Raw genomic sequence first — 19,779 nt, 5'->3', positions numbered from 1 at the left:
GCTTGGCGTTCGTTTCATTTGTTTGCACCCCCTCAGCTACACCCACCCCCCCACCCCCCCACCCCCCCACCCCCCTATAACCCCACTGAACGCACGCACACATACACACACACACACACACACACACACATACACCCCTCCTATAAGCGTGGCAGGCTGGTGCTGCCGAGTGTGTTTTGTGTTCACTTCCAAATGAGAAAAAAAGAAAAAGCAAGAACAAGAACAGGAAAAGGGAGAGAGAGAGAGACAGAGAGAGAGAGAGAGAGAGAGTGGGGGGGAGATAGAGCGGTAGCATCTATCTTTGTCACCCTCTTTACCTTTTGTTCATTCTAAAATGATTAAATGGGTTTGATTTTGCATCGCAGAAAAAGGAAAATAGATTACATTGTGATTTTAAAGCATGACATAATAAATAGGCTACTGCAACTAATAATAATAGTTATACAATTAATAATATCTACACTGCTATGAACCATTGGGGACATGTAATTAAGACAACATGAAAGGCACAGTAGAAGGATACAGTGATAAGATCGTTTCTACCCGTAGGTTCCTGTTGTCTAAGAAAGGCGTTGCATGCAAAGGCTGGCAAAGCTGCAGATTTTGGTTCCCTAATTCTGTTGGCGCTCCAGGTTGGGATTAGCACTGAAACAAGACCAGATCAGACGGCTGTAAGACGTATCCATGTGCTGACACACGACTACTGGGATCCCTGACTCCCTCTCTTCTCCCACAACTTCACCCTTCAACCGCCCCTCCATCGTTTTTGTCTACCATCCATCCATCCCTCCCTAATGTTGCTGCATCTTAAAAAAAAAAAAAGGAGCATTCTGTTGATTGCTTTGACCCCCCTCAGTGTGTTCGTATCTGTTAATTTGACCAGGCACTTTGATGGGTGAGGAGTTTAAGTCCCCCCCCCCCACCGTACCATCCCCCGGCTAAATCCCTTAATCTGCTCTCGGACACGTCTGGAGGGCAAAACAAACAAATAGGATGCACCCCCGGTCCCCCCCCCTCCCCCCACTGACGCACACACACACACACACATACAGTCCCCACGGCACCCCCCAAGCCCCATCACCAAACATGACATCACGGGGAGCGGAGGGTGACCTTAACCCCCTCAATGTTAAAGAAGTGAGCTTGTGACCGGAAGGCTGGCAGTTAAAAAAAAAAGAAAACCTGACCTCAGAAAACCCCACAGGCCGAACCCCGACCCGATATCACCTGACACAAATCTGTTCCTCCTTTGGCAAACCTGCAACATGGTCAAATATTGATGTCAAATCTTTGTTGACATTGTTTGAAATCTCTTATTTGCTCTCCATCCCTTTCACAACCAAGCAAAGAGGACGTGATCTGATGCATGATCTGACAGCAAAGTGATTTGAATTTGCTACTAGCAGCGCCAGACTTTCCTAACTAATGGAAAGAGAAGTGACACTGAACATCAATCATCACTTTATTGGTCTGGAAGCTTATTAGACATCTTTTATAAGTGTGTGTGAGTGTGTGTGTGGAGGTCTGTGTAGATGTGTGTCAGGGGGTGTGAAAGATGTTTACTGGCCATTAAATTGAGTGTGTGTGTGTGTGTGTGTGTGTGTGTGTGTGTGTGGGATATGTGTGATGTTCCTGGATGGCGACTGGAGCGGCAGAGGTTAAAGGTGAAAGGTCAGGAGATCAACACGAGAAGGTGTCATCGACAACAGCTGCTGAGTCAGACGATGACCTCGAGGGAGGGAGAGAGAGAGAGAGAGAGAGAGAGAGAGAGAGAGAGAGAGAGGGAGAGAGAAAGAGGGAGGACTAAAACGGAACAAACAAAAAGCCCAATCACAACCGGACTGAAATCTGAGAAGAGGAAAAGAAAATTTGATTAATCAGACCAGCTCAACAAAATGACACTGCCATCGACTCTCTGACCCAGAAACAAAACCGAAACCATTCCAACCTCCCTCATGCAGGAATGCTGCTAGATGTGGATGAAAAGTGAGCCAAAACACCTTCTACTTTCTGCTTTAGGTTTGCAGAAAAATATGTATGTGTGTGTGTGTGTGTGTGTCTGCCTTGTCTGTACTTAATCGGGCCTCACCCTCTCCTTCCCCTTCCTATGCTTATAAACCAGCCCTATTACCTTTAAATAAAAACCATCTTCCCTTCCGTCTTTTCCCTCTCCCTTTCTTTCTTTCCGCTCATTTTTAGTCTCTTCCTCCCTTCGCTGCGGGTTACCTCTGACTCCTGACTGGGTGGGAGCGACAGTGGGCCAAAACGGTGATGTCACTGCTGTTATTTTCAAGAGGGTGAGCTCATTGGTTGAAACCACAGAGGCGCTGGCATCCAAGTGTCAGGGAACGAGCGGCCGGGGTTTGCTATTGGCCCGGCGCTGGCCTTCGTTTGCATTACATCTGGGGAAAGGATCTGGGACGACTTCTGCTCGCTCTCTCTCTCTCTCTCTCTTTCTCTCTCTTTCTCTCTCTTTTTCTGAATCTCCAGCTATCTGTCAGTTTAGCTCCATGTCGAGTTAGAGGAGAGAAAAGAGTTAGTTGTGGGCTGAAGGGGGTGATAGCTCAGGGAGGGAGAGAGAGAGAAAGACAGTAAAAGAAAGACAGAGAGAGACACCGACGCTGCGACAGAGAGCGAGAACGAGACGGCTCTCCACATTTTTAAAGTCTGGCCCTCGAGCAGCAGATATGGGAGTGAGGAGGCCAGCAGCCACACGCCAGTTGACCATAACATGGAAAGAATGACACGGCGGTGCAAGATGTGCCAGAGGGCTGATAAAACACTAACTGGTCCTCCTCTGCTTCCACTTAAGACCCATCGCTCAACCAGTTCCTGTTGACTTTTATATGGGGGTTAAAGGAAAAATCCAAACCGAAAACACTCCAAAGGACAATTCCAGCGTGATTGGAGTTTTTGCTCATTTCCTGCGTTCCCCTCACTGTTTAATATCACTGCAGATCGTTTTCCAGTGCTTTTATCACGTTATGAGATATTTGCTATTTTTCCCTCGTCTTAGTTGTTTTTCAAAGCGAATATTTTGACATAAACGCTGTCTAAATATTACGAGTCACTCCCAGTAAAGAAGAGGTCACAAATTTGAAGCTGCAATTGTAAAATCAAGCTTTATTTTCCATTTCATTTTATGGACTATAGCTGGCGGTAGCATCTTGCTTTGCTTTGGATGCTGGCTTGAATGGCTTGTGATTGACAGAAGGCGGGTCCTAACGTAACCAAAGAGAATGCTATTGAAAGCTATTGGTTGGACGTTTTATAGTGGAGAGGAAAAAGTGGAAATCGGACACATAGTGAACCGGAAACTTCAGCTTTAGCTTGTTTTGTTTACAAGCAGAGAGCAGAAGTAAGCCCCCTCCTGTCTCAGTCCAGCTCTTGCCATGTTCCCGAATGCACACATTAATATGAGCTGAGCTACTTTCAAAACGTAAAAGTTTATAGCCTGATATTAACATTCTGTTCTGAATTTTGCAAAACGCGATTTCTCAATTCTTGTTCACAGTGATGGCTTGCCTTTACCCACTGAATTGGAAGTCTCCGGAGTTGTTTTCTATGCTGTTTGGAATTGAATGGAAGTGAATGAGCCAGAGAGGTATGGCAAAACTGATTTAAATGTATTTCTAATTATAGCGCATGTATGTTAAAACTGTCAGATTTAAAGGGTAACTTCGGTATTTTTCAACCTGGACCCTATTTTCCCATCTTTTTGTGTCTAAGTGACTAAAGGGGACAACAATTTTTGAAATTGGTCCAGTATTGAGTGAGATCGCTTCAGCCGGCAGCCGCGAAAGGGGCTGCAATGTAATCCGACGGGCAAATCGCACCGTCAATGTACGTCCACTAAAAGTGCTCAACTATCGCAAGACTTGGTTACACACAGACCAGATCAAGCGAAAGGTAAAGAAAAACGTTTCATGTAGGGTCCTTTCCATAATGTTGTCAGACACTTATAATAACAATCAGAGCCTGTCAGTGGCAAAAACAAGCACTTTTAGTGGACGTACATTGACGGTTCACATTTGCCCCGTCGGATTACATTGCAGCTCGTTTCGGGGCTGCTGGCTGAAGCGATCTTGCTCAATACTGGACCAATTTCAAAAATTGTTGTCCCCTTTAGTCACTTAGACACAAAAAGATGGGAAAATAGGGTCCAGGTTGAAAAATACAGAAGTTACCCTTTAACATTACAGGGATGGAAAATGGAAAAAATGAGCAAAAACTAAAAATCAGGCTGGAGTTGTCCTTTAACAGTATTTTTCTTATGTCTGCAGATACTGGCCAAACATGGACTATGTGACATCACATCAAGATATTTCCAGTGCAGCTACAATGGAGTTTAATAGCAGAAATGTTTTCAGCAATCTAAAACATCAACAGTAAATGTCAGGTTTTGGTGTCTGTCCCTCAGAATCAAAGAGAGAGGGCTTCTTTCTACTCATTATTTTGCACCGACGTTCAACAATCACACAGGGAGAAATCCATGGTAGAAGAGATGCTGTTTTGAGTAAGGGGCGCGACTTTCACATTTCTCAACTGTAAAACCTCTCGCTCTCTCCTGCTCTTACTATGTTATCACAATGGCTCTCTCCACCTACATGTATAACTTACAGCTGAACGCAACAATTTCACACCCGTTCTTTTGTGGTTGTGGAGGGGCATTTTTGGAAATGTAGGAAATAACTAACTGAAGTAGAAGTAGATGAGGCAGGTCGAGGGAAAGCACAAAAATAATGTATGTATGTGTATAACAAAATAATACATGCGGTACACTGAACATCACAGACTGATGATACATAACAGTGTGAGAGTGTCTGAGGGTGGAATTTCCCTTTAATGTAGAGCAGAGCCATATTTTTTTGTTTTGGAGTTAATCTATTGTAAACATCCTAAATTGTATGATATACACATCAATTTGTAGAATGGGAGTTAGTGGAAGCCGGGCCCATTGTGTGTGATGTGCATACAAACACTGGCTGCCAGGCAAACCCTCAAGCGCGCGCACGCACACACACACACACACACACACACACACACACACACACACACACACTGTAGGCACAATGCATATAGCCACAGGCAAGCACTAAGACAAACACACAAACTCAAGCACAGGGATAAATGTAGACACCAATACACAGAAACACACAGGTGGTGTTGCATAGGTGATTTTCTACTGTGGTGTGTGTGTGTGTGTGTGTGTGTGTGTGTGCGTCTTTATCTCTGTATTTGTGTGTCCACATCTTTGTGACGGTCAGTGTATGTCTATCTGTGCGTGTGTTTGCATGTCTCTATCTGTGTGTGTGTGTGTGTGTGAGGGTCAGTCTGGGCAGCAGGCCAGACTGCTAAGAAGGAAAGGAGTGGGCTTCGCCACAGGAGGTGGGTCTGGGCACTGTGCCAATCAGCCACATACACACACACACACATGTATAAAACACACACATATACACTTACACACACACACACACACACACACACACAGCCCGAGGCAGTGCCCCCCGTGCTGTTGATGCCTGCAGGCAGGCCAGACCACTTGCTGCCCTCACAGACACACACGCACACACACACACACACACACACACTCTAACACACACACACACTGAGGAGAGAGCTGGAGAGGGAGGGACAGAGGGAGAAAGAGCAAGAAGAAAAGAAGAGGAAATAGAAGGAGGAATTGCGGGGGAGAGCAGAGAGAGAGAGAGGACAAGTTGATGAGGTGGAGATGGAGAGAGAGACATGGAGACAGAGGCGTATAGTGATGGATGGAGAAAAATGGAGAAAGAGAAAGAGAGGTATCAGGAGAGATGGGGATAGAGAGAGAGAGGGGGAGAGAGAAGGGGAAGAAAAAGAGCTGGGGGCAGATGCTGGCTAAAATGGATGGAAATAAGGAGGGGAGAGAGATGGGGGAGTGGTAGGTGTGTGTGTGTGTGTGTGTGTGTGTGTGTGTGTGTGGGTTGGGGTGGGGTGGGGTGGTGGGGGGGGTCCCAGAGAGTTAAGGGGAAGAAAGGGAAGGACAGACAGAGAAAAGCAGTGGAAAAGGATAAAGGCAGGGTTTGAAAAAAGGAAAAGGGGGGTGATAGAGAAACAGACAAGGGCATTAGGGACGGTGGAAAAGGGATAAGATAAAGGAGTGTAGGCAGGGGAAGTGTGTGTGTGTGTGTGTGTGTGTGTGTGAGTGTGTGTGTGTGTTTGAGAGGTAGAAAGAGGAAGAGAAAGAGCGAGACAAAGGGAGAGAGAGAGAGAGTGATAGAGTGATGTACAATAGCGCTTTGGCAACATCCATTTGTGCCCTGTCATGCCAACAAAGCATCTTTGATTTGAACTGATAGAGATGGAGGGAGAGAGAGAGGGGGATAGTGTGTGTATGTATTTGTATGAGAGAGAGAGAGAGAGAGAGAGAGAGAGAGAGAGAGAGAGAGAGAGAGAGAGAGGCAGGAAAAGAGAGAGAAAATTGACAATCTGGGATGTGAAGAGCCTGACACAAGAGTGGAAAAAGCAAAAATAGGCAAAAGCGAGCCAGAATAGAGAGACAAATGTTTGAGGCACAGAAATAAGAAATCAAAAAGCAGCAACCACCAACAAAGAAAGGAAAAAAAAGAGAGAAAAGCAAGAGAGAGAGAGAGAGAGAGAGAGATGCTTGGCATGAGGTTTGAACTCTCAACAAGGTCATCGCTGTTTCCTCAACAGCACCAAGTGTCAAGTGTAGCTTTTGTTCTCTTGTTGCTCTGTCTGCTGTTGCCTTCTCTCCTTTTCTCTAGTACAGGCAGAGGGAAGAGAGATACAGCAAGAGAGAGAGAGAGCGACACGCACAAAGAAAGAGCGAGAGAGGGAAAGTGGTAGAGAGAGAGAGGGAGAGAGAGAGAGAGAGAGAGAGAGAAATGGGAATATGGGAGACGAAGAGCATGACAGTGCGGTGCAGAAAAGAGAAAAAAAGTGAAAAAAAATGAGGCAAAATAAAGAGAGGAATGTTTGGGCCACAGAAATAACAACGCACCAACAAAGCGAGGGAGAGAGAGAGAGAGGGAGAGAGGGAGAGAGAGAGAGGAGGGGGACAAATGGCATATGTTATGGTAGAGAGACACAGACAGAGAGAGAGAGAGGGAGAGAGAGAGAGAGAGAGAAAGAACGTCTGTGTTGGTGCCAGAGTGAGGTATAGGGTTTCCTGAGGCTTGTTTTCCTGACTTAACCGTTCTTGTAAGCCCCTCCGTCCACTTCCCCCGTTTAACACACACACACACACACACACACACACACACACAAAAAGCCAGAGGCCATGGTTGCTCCTCCTCGAATCACACAACCTATCGCGGGAGATAGAGACTTTTGGAAAACTGAGCCCACTTCCCTCGGGCTATTCCCAAACCCGCGCTCCGGTTACACCACCACGTTCCAGAGCGCAATTCCTTAGTGTTCGGCTGAGTTTACTTAGGCAAAGGCCTCTCTCCTCAAAAATGCTGCACAATCACCCCAGAGCACTTAATCTCTGTTATTGGAACTCTGCTCATATCGGTCCCGTTCCATCTAAATATTATTGGAGGCAGTGATAATAAATGTTGTAATAAATATGCGGAATAACATTGTACGTGCAAAGCAAGTCCACTTCCTTAAAAATTTGCATTTGGCATGAATGTGTCAATATGTTGACCACAATATGTCCATTTTATACATTGAATTGAATTGAACAAATGAAATCTGAATTCAAATCCAATTCAACCCTGTTCATTTCAACTGGATTTTTGAACTGTACTGAATTTAATTGGACTGAATTAAGATTTCATCAATTCAGTATTATCCAGTCAGGACAATGTTGTTGTAGACAGGGTTTACAGTAAAACACACTCCATTATATACCATACATACAAACATCAAGAAAGTGCCAGCTGGTAAGATGAAAGAGGGAGTCAATAGGTTTTCATAAAGGCATTTTTACAGTTTTTGCAAGGCTGCATCATTACATATGCAAATTAAGCAATTTAGCTGCAGTGGGGATAACTGTGTCTCTAGTTCTTTTGCTCATATCACTAAACTAAAATAGTGTTTGATACCATATTCAGAAAATTGTAAAATCACAAAACCATTTCAGTTTATTAAGCACACTGTACACAGTGTTTGGAAGGGGTTCACAAATCCAGTAAGAATATCGTGAAGCAATAGCACTCTGGTAAAAGTAAAGTTCTCCATTCAAAATTCAACATAAGTTAAAGTATTGATGTGACAGACTTTAAATGTACTAAGTGTCTTCAGTAAAAAATACATGGTCATTAAAATGTTCTTCAGTGCTAGGAAGTGTTTCTTCTCCAAGCCATTTACCGTCCATCAAGTCAGCCGTCCGGTCAAGTTGTCAGAGGTCCATTTAGGTCCGCTCTGATCGCCTGCTCTAAAAGATGGCTGAGAGTCAAAAGATACATCATCTGTATCATGAACTGATCACGTGCTTTCACTGAAAAACCTTGTTCTCAAAGGCAACTGGCAACTGCAGGGGTAAGATGTATGTACTGGAGGAAGAAGTAAGATGTTTTCTTTGAAATGTTTAGCAGTAAAAGTATAAAATGGCCCCAAATTAAAATGAAATTAACATGAAATATTCAAGTGACACAAGACAATACAGTACAGTGTAAAGTAACATACCGTATATCGTAAACCAGCGCAACATTACGTAGTGTGACGTGGAATAACATGACATAACATGACATAACATAACATAACATAACATAACATGACATGACATGACATCACATCACATCACATCACATCACATCACATCACATCACATCACATCACATCACATCACATGAATGACATGACATGACATGACATGACATGACATGACATCATGACATGGCATGACATGACATCACATAATATAACATGACATAACATGACATAACATGACATGACATGACATGACATGACATGACATGACATGACATCATGACATGGCATGGCATGGCATGACATGACATCACATAATATAACATAACATGACATAACATGACATGACATCACATCACATCACATCACATGAATGACATGACATGACATGACATGACATCATGACATGACATGACATCACATCACATCACATCACATCACATCACATCACATCACATGAATGACATGACATGACATGACATGACATCATGGCATGACATGACATCACATAATATAACATAACATAACATAACATGACATAACATGACATGATATCACATCACATCACATCACATCACATGAATGACATGACATGACATCACATCACATCACATCACATCACATGACATGACATGACATGACATGACATGACATCATGACATGACATGACATCACATCACATCACATGAATGACATGACATGACATGACATGACATCATGACATGGCATGACATGGCATGACATGACATCACATAATATAACATAACATAACATGACATAACATGACATGACATGACATGACATCACATCACATCACATCACATCACATCACATCACATCACATCACATCACATGAATGACATGAATGACATGACATGACATGACATCATGACATGGCATGACATGACATCACATAATATAACATAACATAACATAACATAACATGACATAACATGACATGACATGACATGACATGACATGACATGACATGACATGACATGACATGACATGACATGACATCACATCACATGAATGACATGAATGACATGACATGACATCATGACATGGCATGACATGACATCACATAATATAACATAACATGACATGACATGACATAACATCATGACATGGCATGATATGACATGACATCACATAATATAACATAACATGAGCCATTTAGAAGACACTTCTATCCAAAGCACCTTACAGTGGGCCCACCATGAGTCCACACAGTAGGAATTGAACCCATCAAAGTAAAGTAAAATAAACTAAAATAAAATACAAGTACCTCAAAATTGTACATAAGTACAGTACTTGAGCACAAATATCTAGTTGCTTTAAACCCTTGTTGTCCGTGGCGTATCTGATATGCCCCACAGTCCAGAGGTAGTGGGGGGGAGACAGACATCACTATGCAGTGCGCTTAGGGAATCCAGAAGCCACAAGTACAAGTTGGTTTTCCTTCTCCCTTGTCTTCTCCCCTCTCCTCCAAGCCAAACCACTCTATCTGATACCTCAGCCTCTGTCCAAATGATTCATTCAACCATCCACCCACTAAAGAAACACTGAAACAAAGAGCGAACGCAACATAAAACAGCCTATACTTTTCCGACCGCATGCGAGCAAGCGCGCAATCACACACACACACACACACTGGCTAGCACAAACCCGCACACATACACACACACACATATACACAGATGCATGCACGCGCACACACATATACACAGGCTAGTAAAAGTTACATGTACCCACACACGCGCCCACAGGACCAAACATAGAAAGGCACATATTTACTCATCCAAATACACATCAAATACACACACACACACGCATGCACGTGAACACACATACACACACACACCAAATTACACACGCTCCTGTTCACCACCATATTCCATCATTCCATCCCCGTCTACACACTGACATGCACTCACTTTTCCTGTTCCAAAGCCCAAAGGCAACACCGTTACAGCCACCACAGGTCCCGGCCCGGTTCCAAACCCGACCTGAGATGACATCATACCTCTCTACCCCCCCCCCTCCCCCCTTCGCTCCCTCCCCCCCCTCGCTCCCTCTCCCTCCGCACCCATCCTTCTCAAACAAAGGGCTGCGTTCCAACACGAACCATCCAACCCTCTGCTTAATGACAGGGTAGGACTAAGTGATGCCAGGGGGGCAGGAGAGCTGGAGGTACTTTGGTCTGGGACGCTGCCCGTCCAGGATTCCGCACTGAAACATGTGGTTTGTTCTCCCTCTCTCTCTGAATGGAGCAGGAGCGGAGCGATGGATGGATGGATGAGGAGAGCAGGGAGTAGGGAGAGGGAGACCACAAAGTAAGCTCATAGCCCAAAGGGAGAGATCATTTGTAGCTCAGGTGGGATATTACTCTACTTTCATCTCGGTGCGGCTTTCTTTTGTGGATGGCATTCAATAGCAGAAGCATACCCTTTGGATAGAATATGAGGATGAGGTTTATGCATGCTATTCAATCTTTTATTTTTTTTTGCAAATTTCCTACTGACATCAGTGCATATGGGTGCTATTTAATCCTGTGGTTAGGTTTAGGGTTATGCACATGACATGACCATGGTTTATTTTTGACCATCCATCGCACACACACAACCAAAGTGAAGGAAATAATGAAGTTCGTGAGCAAGCAATCGTGAAAAAAATCCCTTGGCTTTCAAAGTATTCAAAAAGATATAACAATATATCATAATCTTAACCTAAAAAATTCCTTCCCTGGGCTCTCCTAAAAGACGTTAATAACGAGCAACCATTCACACTAGCATTTTAACTTGACTTATGAAGAATTTAAAAGGATTAATTGAAACAAGTCAGCCTATGGCTGATTGAGTGTGCGGCATATCTGCTATTCATGGACTTTGTTTTCTTGGATTTTGCCAGCACCTAAAAGAGTTACAGCTGCACACAAGACACCATATTATTACCTCTTATTGGATGACTAACAGTCCTATTAGACTGTCCAACTGGACTCAAAAAAATCCCCAAAAAGCACTTGTTCCAAAATACAAGAGACTGAATGGATTCCTAAGGACTCTTTGGCTAAGGATGGTAAATGCATTGAGCAGATCGAAGCCTGGCCTGGACAGACACACAGATCACCAGCCTGTCTAACCACCAGGACGGTCCGACGGTGTCAAATCTGCACTAGCACTCACAGTGCGATCCTGCATGGCTCTGTTTGATATTAGCCACATGTGATCCCGCCTGCCCGGTGCTGTGTTGTAAACCTGTCATTGTTCTGGGTCAGCTCCCTAAGGATGTCCTTAAAACCCACCGCACACACACACACACAGAGAGAGAGAGAGAGAGACACACACACACTCTGCAGCAGGATTCCTCCTCCTCCTCCTCCTCCCCCTCCTCCTCTCGGTGGGGAACGGGCCAAGAGCGGACAGCCTGTGTTCCGTCAAGGCGTCCAAAATTCCATGACTTTCCCAGAATTCCCGGCCCGAGCCAAGTCATATATTCTGTTGTCATCCGCAAGGCCCTAATGAAAACCCACGAGGAACACGGAGGCAGAGCGTGTCCGCGCACCCACACACCATTTACACTACAATGAAAATATACACCAAATATGACTCATCACGCGCCGTCGTGATCGCTAAACATCCATCCAAAAGCCGTTTCATCCTATGCAGCTGGTATGCAACAGGATATAGGTTGGACTTATTGAATTAGTCTGCTCTGTGTGTAAACCACTAATAACAGGATACAGTTCAGCTAGCTCCGTTAGAAAGGCTAGGGGAGTGTTTTGAGTATTTTCAACATTGTGAATCAGTGGTACGTTGAGTCCAACTCAAACAAGACACTCAGTAAGTCACATCAAATCATAATATTTTACATTTTTGTCCTCTTTCATTGCATTATGTGCTGTTAAAAAATCCCTGTTAAATTACATACCCTCTGTATTGTTCACTACACATATAATTTTTAAACGCTGTCTGGGGGTTCAGCTGTTTGTTTTAATACAGTCCCTGAGACCGAGGGGGAATAAAGCCCCGCGCCAGGAAATATGAATGAAAATTGGCCAAAGGAGTATAAAAGCAGTTTAAAAGAGCTTTCCATGGTTTTTTAATGTGAGGGATGGCTTTGATAGGCCACAGACTTATTTTCACAAATGAACGTGTCAAGTATTAAGGTGCCTTATAAATCACCCCCCCCCCCCCCCCCCCACCCTCTCTGCTCCCCTCTTTTCTTAGCCTTTCTGCGAGGTTTTGAAGAACAGCGTGATTGCTTACAGCTCTGGCCCTCTTCGTCAGTAACGTTGCCTAAATCAACAGTCGCCCTGCTGTTTTAGTGCATACGAAATTTTTAAGATTATAATGGGACTGTAAAACGGAACTCTGCTATATAACGTGATTGACGGCCGAGCGGTGCACAAACTCAGACGGCGATGCTGTAATGGTGTGTGTTTAGGATGGGTAACAATGTTTCAGTCAGCTACGAGAGCAAGGAGGGATGATATTCTGTGTGTGTGTGTGTGTGTGTGTGTGTGTGCGTGCTGAACTTTGTTAATCAAACAGTTCTTAAAAACCACTGTGGTTTCTTAATATTTGGGTTCCGTAGAACCAGTGTAACGTGGAGCACCATGTTGAAAGAGGAAGGATGGTGCGTCCATAACCAAGATTTTCCTCTCCGTCCATTGAAAAAATGAAATGATTGAGGCGATCATCATTTTCTCTTCAACCCTAAACTCCGACCAATCGCTCAAACGTTTCCCCTACATATCCATATTTGGACATGGGCCAAGCGACAGACGTTTGGCCCTCTTCAGCACACATCTGAGAACTCTCTATTCAGCCCATTCAGAGGTGTTGCTGAATCACATTCACTGGATGGAGCCTCAGAGGAAGAAGGCCCCATTGAGTTTAGCCATAAACATAACCTTGGTTACATTTAGAGAGTCTTCCCTCACTGGGCTGAACCTTCCCTTCCCTGATCATTTCACCTACTGCTATTCCCAGTGCCATTTTAATGTGATTTGTATGTTTCTGCATGATTTATTTATTGTGATTATGTACTGTATAGCATTGTATCCCCTTGCTACTAGCCACATTTCTCATAAGGAACAATGAAGTCTATAATTTGAATGTGAACTCTAGGTTAGAGCAAACTATACAGTGCCCACAGGCTGAAGATACTTGTTACATTACCGAGCGATGTGGAAGATTATTCTTTAAAATCAGAATCTGTGACATTTCCTTAACACGCAGTATTGTGTAGGTCTCTCCTGAGAAAAATCCCCTGGACCCCTACAGACAGTCACACTTCATCAACAGAAAATCCAAGGAAAAAGACATAACAGTAGCCTACTGGACACACCGTTTGATTGACAGGTGATCCCTGGGAAGAGCGCAGTGCAGAAAGACCACATCAATGACCAATTAGCACTAAAGATTAGCACAGGTTTGATCCCTGTACCGGCCATGTGTCCCGTCTGACATGTCCTTAAGCAAGACACCGAACCCCTAGCTGCTCATTCATTATGAGTCACTCTGGATGAAATGGGGAAAAAAAGCACACATCAAACCCTCTCTCTCTTCTTTCCATCTCATTAAAAGTCTCTATATGAGCCTGAACTGCGCCAACCAGCAAGAAAAAGAGAGCGGACAAACCATCATTGCATCATCCGCTCTCTACCATTGGCTGCCCATGCACACAGTTTCAATTATGAACTTTACTGACACAAACAAAACAACACACACCGCAGAGCAGAACTCCAATGCCTTCACGACTGGGCAGCTGAGACGCAACCTAAAACAAACCATAATTATCTATTTGCGGTCCCGCTTCGGGCAAATATGAGGATAATACAAAAGCACACACACGACGTTTGGAGTTCCAGTAAGTCCCAGAACCACAGTTTAGTCTCGAGGGGATACTGGGTTCCTCTTTGCTAAACCTAGATGCTTCTCTTTTTCTTTTTTTTTCCTGAATGACACACACAGACACACACACGCACATGCACACACAAAATGTAACACTAGCTCACTCCAGACCACACTGTCACTGGGGCAGTTTGCCTCGCTTGCCTGCTGGGAGGCTGGCCGGTGCCTTTTTTCCTAGACGTTGCTTCAGACTTTATACTATCCGTTTCCACAGCCGTTAGCCTGCTAACCCAAGAATGTGGACGGCGCTCCAGTACATTGTTCTACAAGGTTAAAGACTGTATTTGAGATGTGAAATGTAGATCCTGCTTAATTGTTTTGTGGAGAAAAACCGATTGCATGTGTGTGTGTGTGCAATGAATTTGTTTTAAAGCGATAATCCGCAAGATTCTTTTCAAAGTAGGTGCTGGACCAAGATACTGTAATGATAAAGACACTTAATGTAGACAGCGGCTTCTTACATTTCTTTTACCTTTTTATATTTATTCCAGAGAAGCCGCTGTTGTTGCTTCCGTAAACGTAAAACGCATCACTTTTTGCCGATTTTTCCCGGGACCCGCTCAGATGTTTAGAACGGAATGAATAGAATGTAAAAGCTTTCATGAACTGGATTTAGGTTGAATCACTATTGTATGGTATCAATTGGTGATAGAGAGTAATAAAATAGACATTTATTTATATGAAAAAGTTGCGGATCACTACTTTGCCTCACAGTGTTTTCCTAACAAACATGATACAACATGTCCCCTAATCCAGTGGTTCTCAACGTTGGGTCCCGGGACCACCAAGGGTCCCCAGCAAATTGATGAATTGTTACACTTCAGTGTTATTTCATTTACAATTGGGAGAATGTAGAAGAATTACTATTTTGGTCATAGTTTGACTGTTATCTTTCTACCTACAATACAGACAGTCTTGGAATTCTGGACAAAATCATATATAACAATAAAAATATTCTCAGATTTGGGTCTGAGAGACAAAATCTCATCAAATGGGGGTCCGTGGCCCAAATGTGGACTGAATTAGGGGTCCTTGATATGAAAAAGGTTGAGAATCACTGGTCTAATCAACTCTTTGACAAAGGCCCAGTGAAGGAAAAGCAAAAGAAGAAATCTTGCTAAATTGACTCCAAAACTTCTTCAGACAAAAGCGAATGCCGCAATTCTCTGTCTTCAATTACTGTCATGGGGAGGCTCTTGGAGCTCTTCAAAGCTCTTGTTTGTTTGTTTGTTATTTTCTGTGTCTATTCTCCCTGCTCCTTCCTCCACGCTTGACATACTTTAGGCGAGAAGTTTGCTCATATTTTACATCCCCGTCCCGCCCCTTCCCAAACGCTCTCTCTGCTGTTTCTCCAACCCCGTGGCCTGTCTGTCAACCCTTGTTCCCATGGCAATTAGTTAGAAACCTTGGCCAATTATCTGCTGCTCTTGAACACACGCCTAACAAACCGCTCAGAGAGAGGACTCGCCACCGCTCGGCGAAAACTCCTCAATAGATGGGCGAGATTTGTGTGATGGGTTAATGGCAGGGTAGTAAAACTGCTGCGGAGGCGACATTGTCGAGTTCATGTTGGTTTATAGTGGGCTGTGACCCTATTCAATGCTTTATAGTGAAGGGTGTCTATCTACATATCCAGCTCAATGGGACAAGGGCCACATAAAGAGGACTAGACAACATAAAACCATAAAGCGTGGTGCAGACCCTAAGCCTGCTGCACTAAAGACAGATGTAAGGAGCGAGAACACGTCTGACATAAACTTTCACTGTCACCAACACTGATTCACAACAAAGGCGGACTAAAAGCTGGGGGCCAATGCTGCACTACCTGTTGCATACTTTGCCAGGCGGAGGAACAGGGATTGAGTGTCTTTCTATTCTGTGCGTAGGTGACGCGTCCCCTCAAGAATGCGGTTCTCTTCCTCTCGCCGTTCGCTTCAATTTCCCCTCCGGTTGCTTACTTCACTCACACAGTCGAGGAGCTGTCGCTTGAGGAATCTGGAAAACACCAGCGGGGAATGAGAGGAATTTCTGCTTTTCGTTTTTCCTTAACCACCCCCTCACCCCTTGCGCTCTTTACTTTGGACGCCTCTGCGCAGCCAGGCTCTTGAGTTTTCTCTTGTTTCTGAATGCGGCCCAACAATAACAACCTCTCATAAACAATGGGGCTTGTTGATTGGGGGGTTGAGAGGGAGAGTGGCTGTTGCTGGCCCAGGCGGTTGGTTTTGCTGGCAGCGGGCCTCACGAACGGTCCTAAAAATCCGAAAGTACAGGCTACATCGAGGACTATGAAAGATTTAAGGGCAGCTTTGAAAATGCACCATCTCTGTAGGAACATAAACACATGCTTTAGTTCTTTCTTGCTCTATCATTCCTCCAAAAGGACTTTGGTGGACCAAACTCTGAAAGGGGATGCTGGTCAATGTCAGGAAACCACAAAAGTACAGGGAAAAATGGTAGTTTTGGAATTCTCTGCTTTTACAGCACCCATGGACTCGTAAAGAGAGTCTGGATCACATCGACTAGGATTTCGAACAAGAAGACCGTGGAGCTCTGTCCCATACTTTCAGCCTATGGGCAACACGCTGCCAGAGTCATATACCCTTTCAAAAGCCCACCAACAGTTAAACCCTGTCTCTGAAAGACAATTGATAATAAAGTATGATGTGTCCTGGAAAAACCCTGCCTCCATTTTTTTCCATCGTGGAATAAGATACGGTGAATTATTGGACATTGTCCCTCATCTGTCAAACAAGTTTCATGACCCTCAGACCAACTTAATCAAAATACAATGTCAAGAGATAGTTGTGAACAGGATGGGTAAACAAACCACTGTAGTTTTTTATGATTTCCTAAAGCCTGCATACCAGAGAAAGGTTTTTTGGAAACACAAGGTTTTTCCAAAACATCAAAGATGCACAAACAAAGCATTACTCAGTCCAATGCCTTTTGTGTCAACAGACAGGCATGGAGCGGTCCCTAGTGGACACAAAGGGAACTGCATCCTTGTCATGTGTTGTACTCAGTGGGTTCAAGTTCTGCAGAATCATGTGGAAGTGATGTGAGCTGGGGAATGTACCATGTATTTATGAGTCTTGTGGTTTCCAATCTGATTTATTACCTTGTTTCATGTCCGCTTCTCTTTGCACCCCATGTTTTCTGTCTCTCTTGAAAATACACTGTCCAATAAAGCAGAAATAGCATGAAAACAAATCATTATAAGGAGCCAGTTTTAGTTCTAAGGATTTAAAACTTTATTCACAGGATAAAGTAAACACCCAACAACCAAAACCACACATTCTGCAAAGCATTCACTCACACACACACACACATGAAGCACTCATCAAACAGGGGCTTCTCCACTCATAGTCTTCATCCGCATCAGTTTCTGGAATCGTCATCACCAAGGTCAGCTGTCAGTGGTCATCATTTTCCTGCAGGCTTGTATGGATCAGACCATATCTTCACACCTTTAGCCAACAGAAATAAGAAAAGAAATCAACACTGTTAGCTATGTATGAAAGTGTAGCCCCTCCCTCTCCCCTTTGAGGAGATTATACCACTGTTAAGGTTTTGGATAACACATAAAGGAGTGGTCACTAGGTCCTCACCAAACCTGTTTCAATAGTATTTGCAATTAAATCTTTGTATTTAACATGCTCAAAGTACTAGTTGGGCGTGGTTTGCTACATTGGATAACACAGTGGGTGTCTAAAAGTTTAAACTTATTGACATTCAGTGTACTGTTTTGTCCTTTTCTGAGACTGAAACTTAGATGACTATCAATATTGTCCTGATACTGCAAACCCCACCCATCTGGTGCTCCATATTAAGTAAAACAAACAAGAGTCGTTTGCAAGTACTGCGCCAGACAAAAACAAAAGGGAAGGAGCGCTAGATTGGGTCAGTGTAGAACAGCACAGGTGTACATTAAGATCCAGTCAAAACCAATAGCTCTGTCCAGGGCATTCGGTCTCATTGCAAAAATCAAAATGGCTTTATGTCACATGGGAAGAATAGATCAAAAACATTTCACCAACGCATTGCGGCTTGATCCAGCCTTCATCAGCATTCGTGCATGAACACTTTGGTGAAATGAGGATGCAATCTTTTTCATTTCCTCCAAACTGCCCCCCGGTCACATCCACCAAGTGCCACACTGGTGCGGGAAGTGTGAGGGCAGCAGGGAGGAGTGTCTTACCCACTGGCTGCACATCTGCTTGGTTGATTCCTGCCCGATTTGCCCTTTGGACTTGTTCTAAACAGAGAGAAGAGAGAAGTATAGTCAGCGGAAGATTTTTGTGGCCAACATCAATGACATAGACAGGATTTTACAACACAGCGTACAGGCTAGAGCTTCAGTGGACTCTTTAATTGCATTTTCCTGATATCACTCCATCTTTGTCCTAGTATCTATTTGTCTATACTTTTGAACAGAACTAGTGGAAACCCATGGGTGTCTTATAGGAAACTCCCCAGCTCCCAGTGGGCAGGCAGCACTTTTCATTTTTTGGCCACGTTTTTAGCCTGGTTATTTGAGTAGCTGTTTTGTTAGGTCACTTTACTTTAAGGAGCTTTTGTTAAGCGTTTAGGGAACATAAGTTTGGCGACTGCCAGCTCACTACATTGCCATAAACAGTGGTTAAGTAGCTTAATAACTGCCAAAATCGTGTCTCTCTTGCCAAGTAAAGCAATAGCTATATCTCAAAAGAAGTATAAACATCAGGCTAATATCTCTCCGTTGCTTTGCTCTAATCTTTTGGGCTCGCTATAGTTTATTAGACACATTGCTTTTAACGTTAACTCAGCAACACGGTACAATATTTTCAGTTAGTTTATACTCTGAATTATATTGTAAACGCAGGTTGTACAACTGAAATGGAAGGAAAGCTGTAAACTACTCACTGTAGTCGTCTGAGTGTGTGAGCGGGTGGAAAAATATGGGGTAAAATGCAGCGGCAATAGCCGTTACAAAACCTCCAAAAATCAATGTTATTCTCCTATTTTTTGACATTTTTGTGGCGTATAGGAGAATATTCTTTCACCTCCAAGTGTACGCTCTGTTTATAAGTATTTCCGGGGTAAAAGGTCACCAAACTAAAGCGCAGGTTCAAAATAAACAGTGTTCAGCCGGGTTTGTAAGAAGGAGGGTTATTGAAGTGGCGTCAAGCTAGTTTGGCCTTTCTGCTGTTCCGTACCAAAG

General features: G+C 43.8%; 1 protein-coding gene across 1 annotated transcript; it reads right to left on the bottom strand.

The window, feature by feature from the left end:
• Nucleotides 1-17,812: 17,812 nt before the first annotated feature.
• On the bottom strand, nucleotides 17,813-19,652 carry smim20 (small integral membrane protein 20). The gene is made up of 3 exons (XM_071909141.2): nucleotides 19,482-19,652; nucleotides 18,778-18,834; nucleotides 17,813-18,046 (listed from the first exon to the last, which is right to left on the bottom strand). The coding sequence occupies exons 1-3, from the start codon at nucleotides 19,588-19,590 to the stop codon at nucleotides 18,003-18,005; spliced, it is 210 nt and encodes a 69-aa protein (XP_071765242.1). The 5' UTR covers nucleotides 19,591-19,652; the 3' UTR covers nucleotides 17,813-18,002.
• Nucleotides 19,653-19,779: the final 127 nt, after the last annotated feature.

The sequence above is a fragment of the Centroberyx gerrardi genome, chromosome 23 (genome assembly GCF_048128805.1).
Source record: "Centroberyx gerrardi isolate f3 chromosome 23, fCenGer3.hap1.cur.20231027, whole genome shotgun sequence".
NCBI classification, from domain to species: domain Eukaryota; kingdom Metazoa; phylum Chordata; class Actinopteri; order Beryciformes; family Berycidae; genus Centroberyx; species Centroberyx gerrardi.
This window is presented reverse-complemented; position numbering and strand designations above follow the sequence as displayed.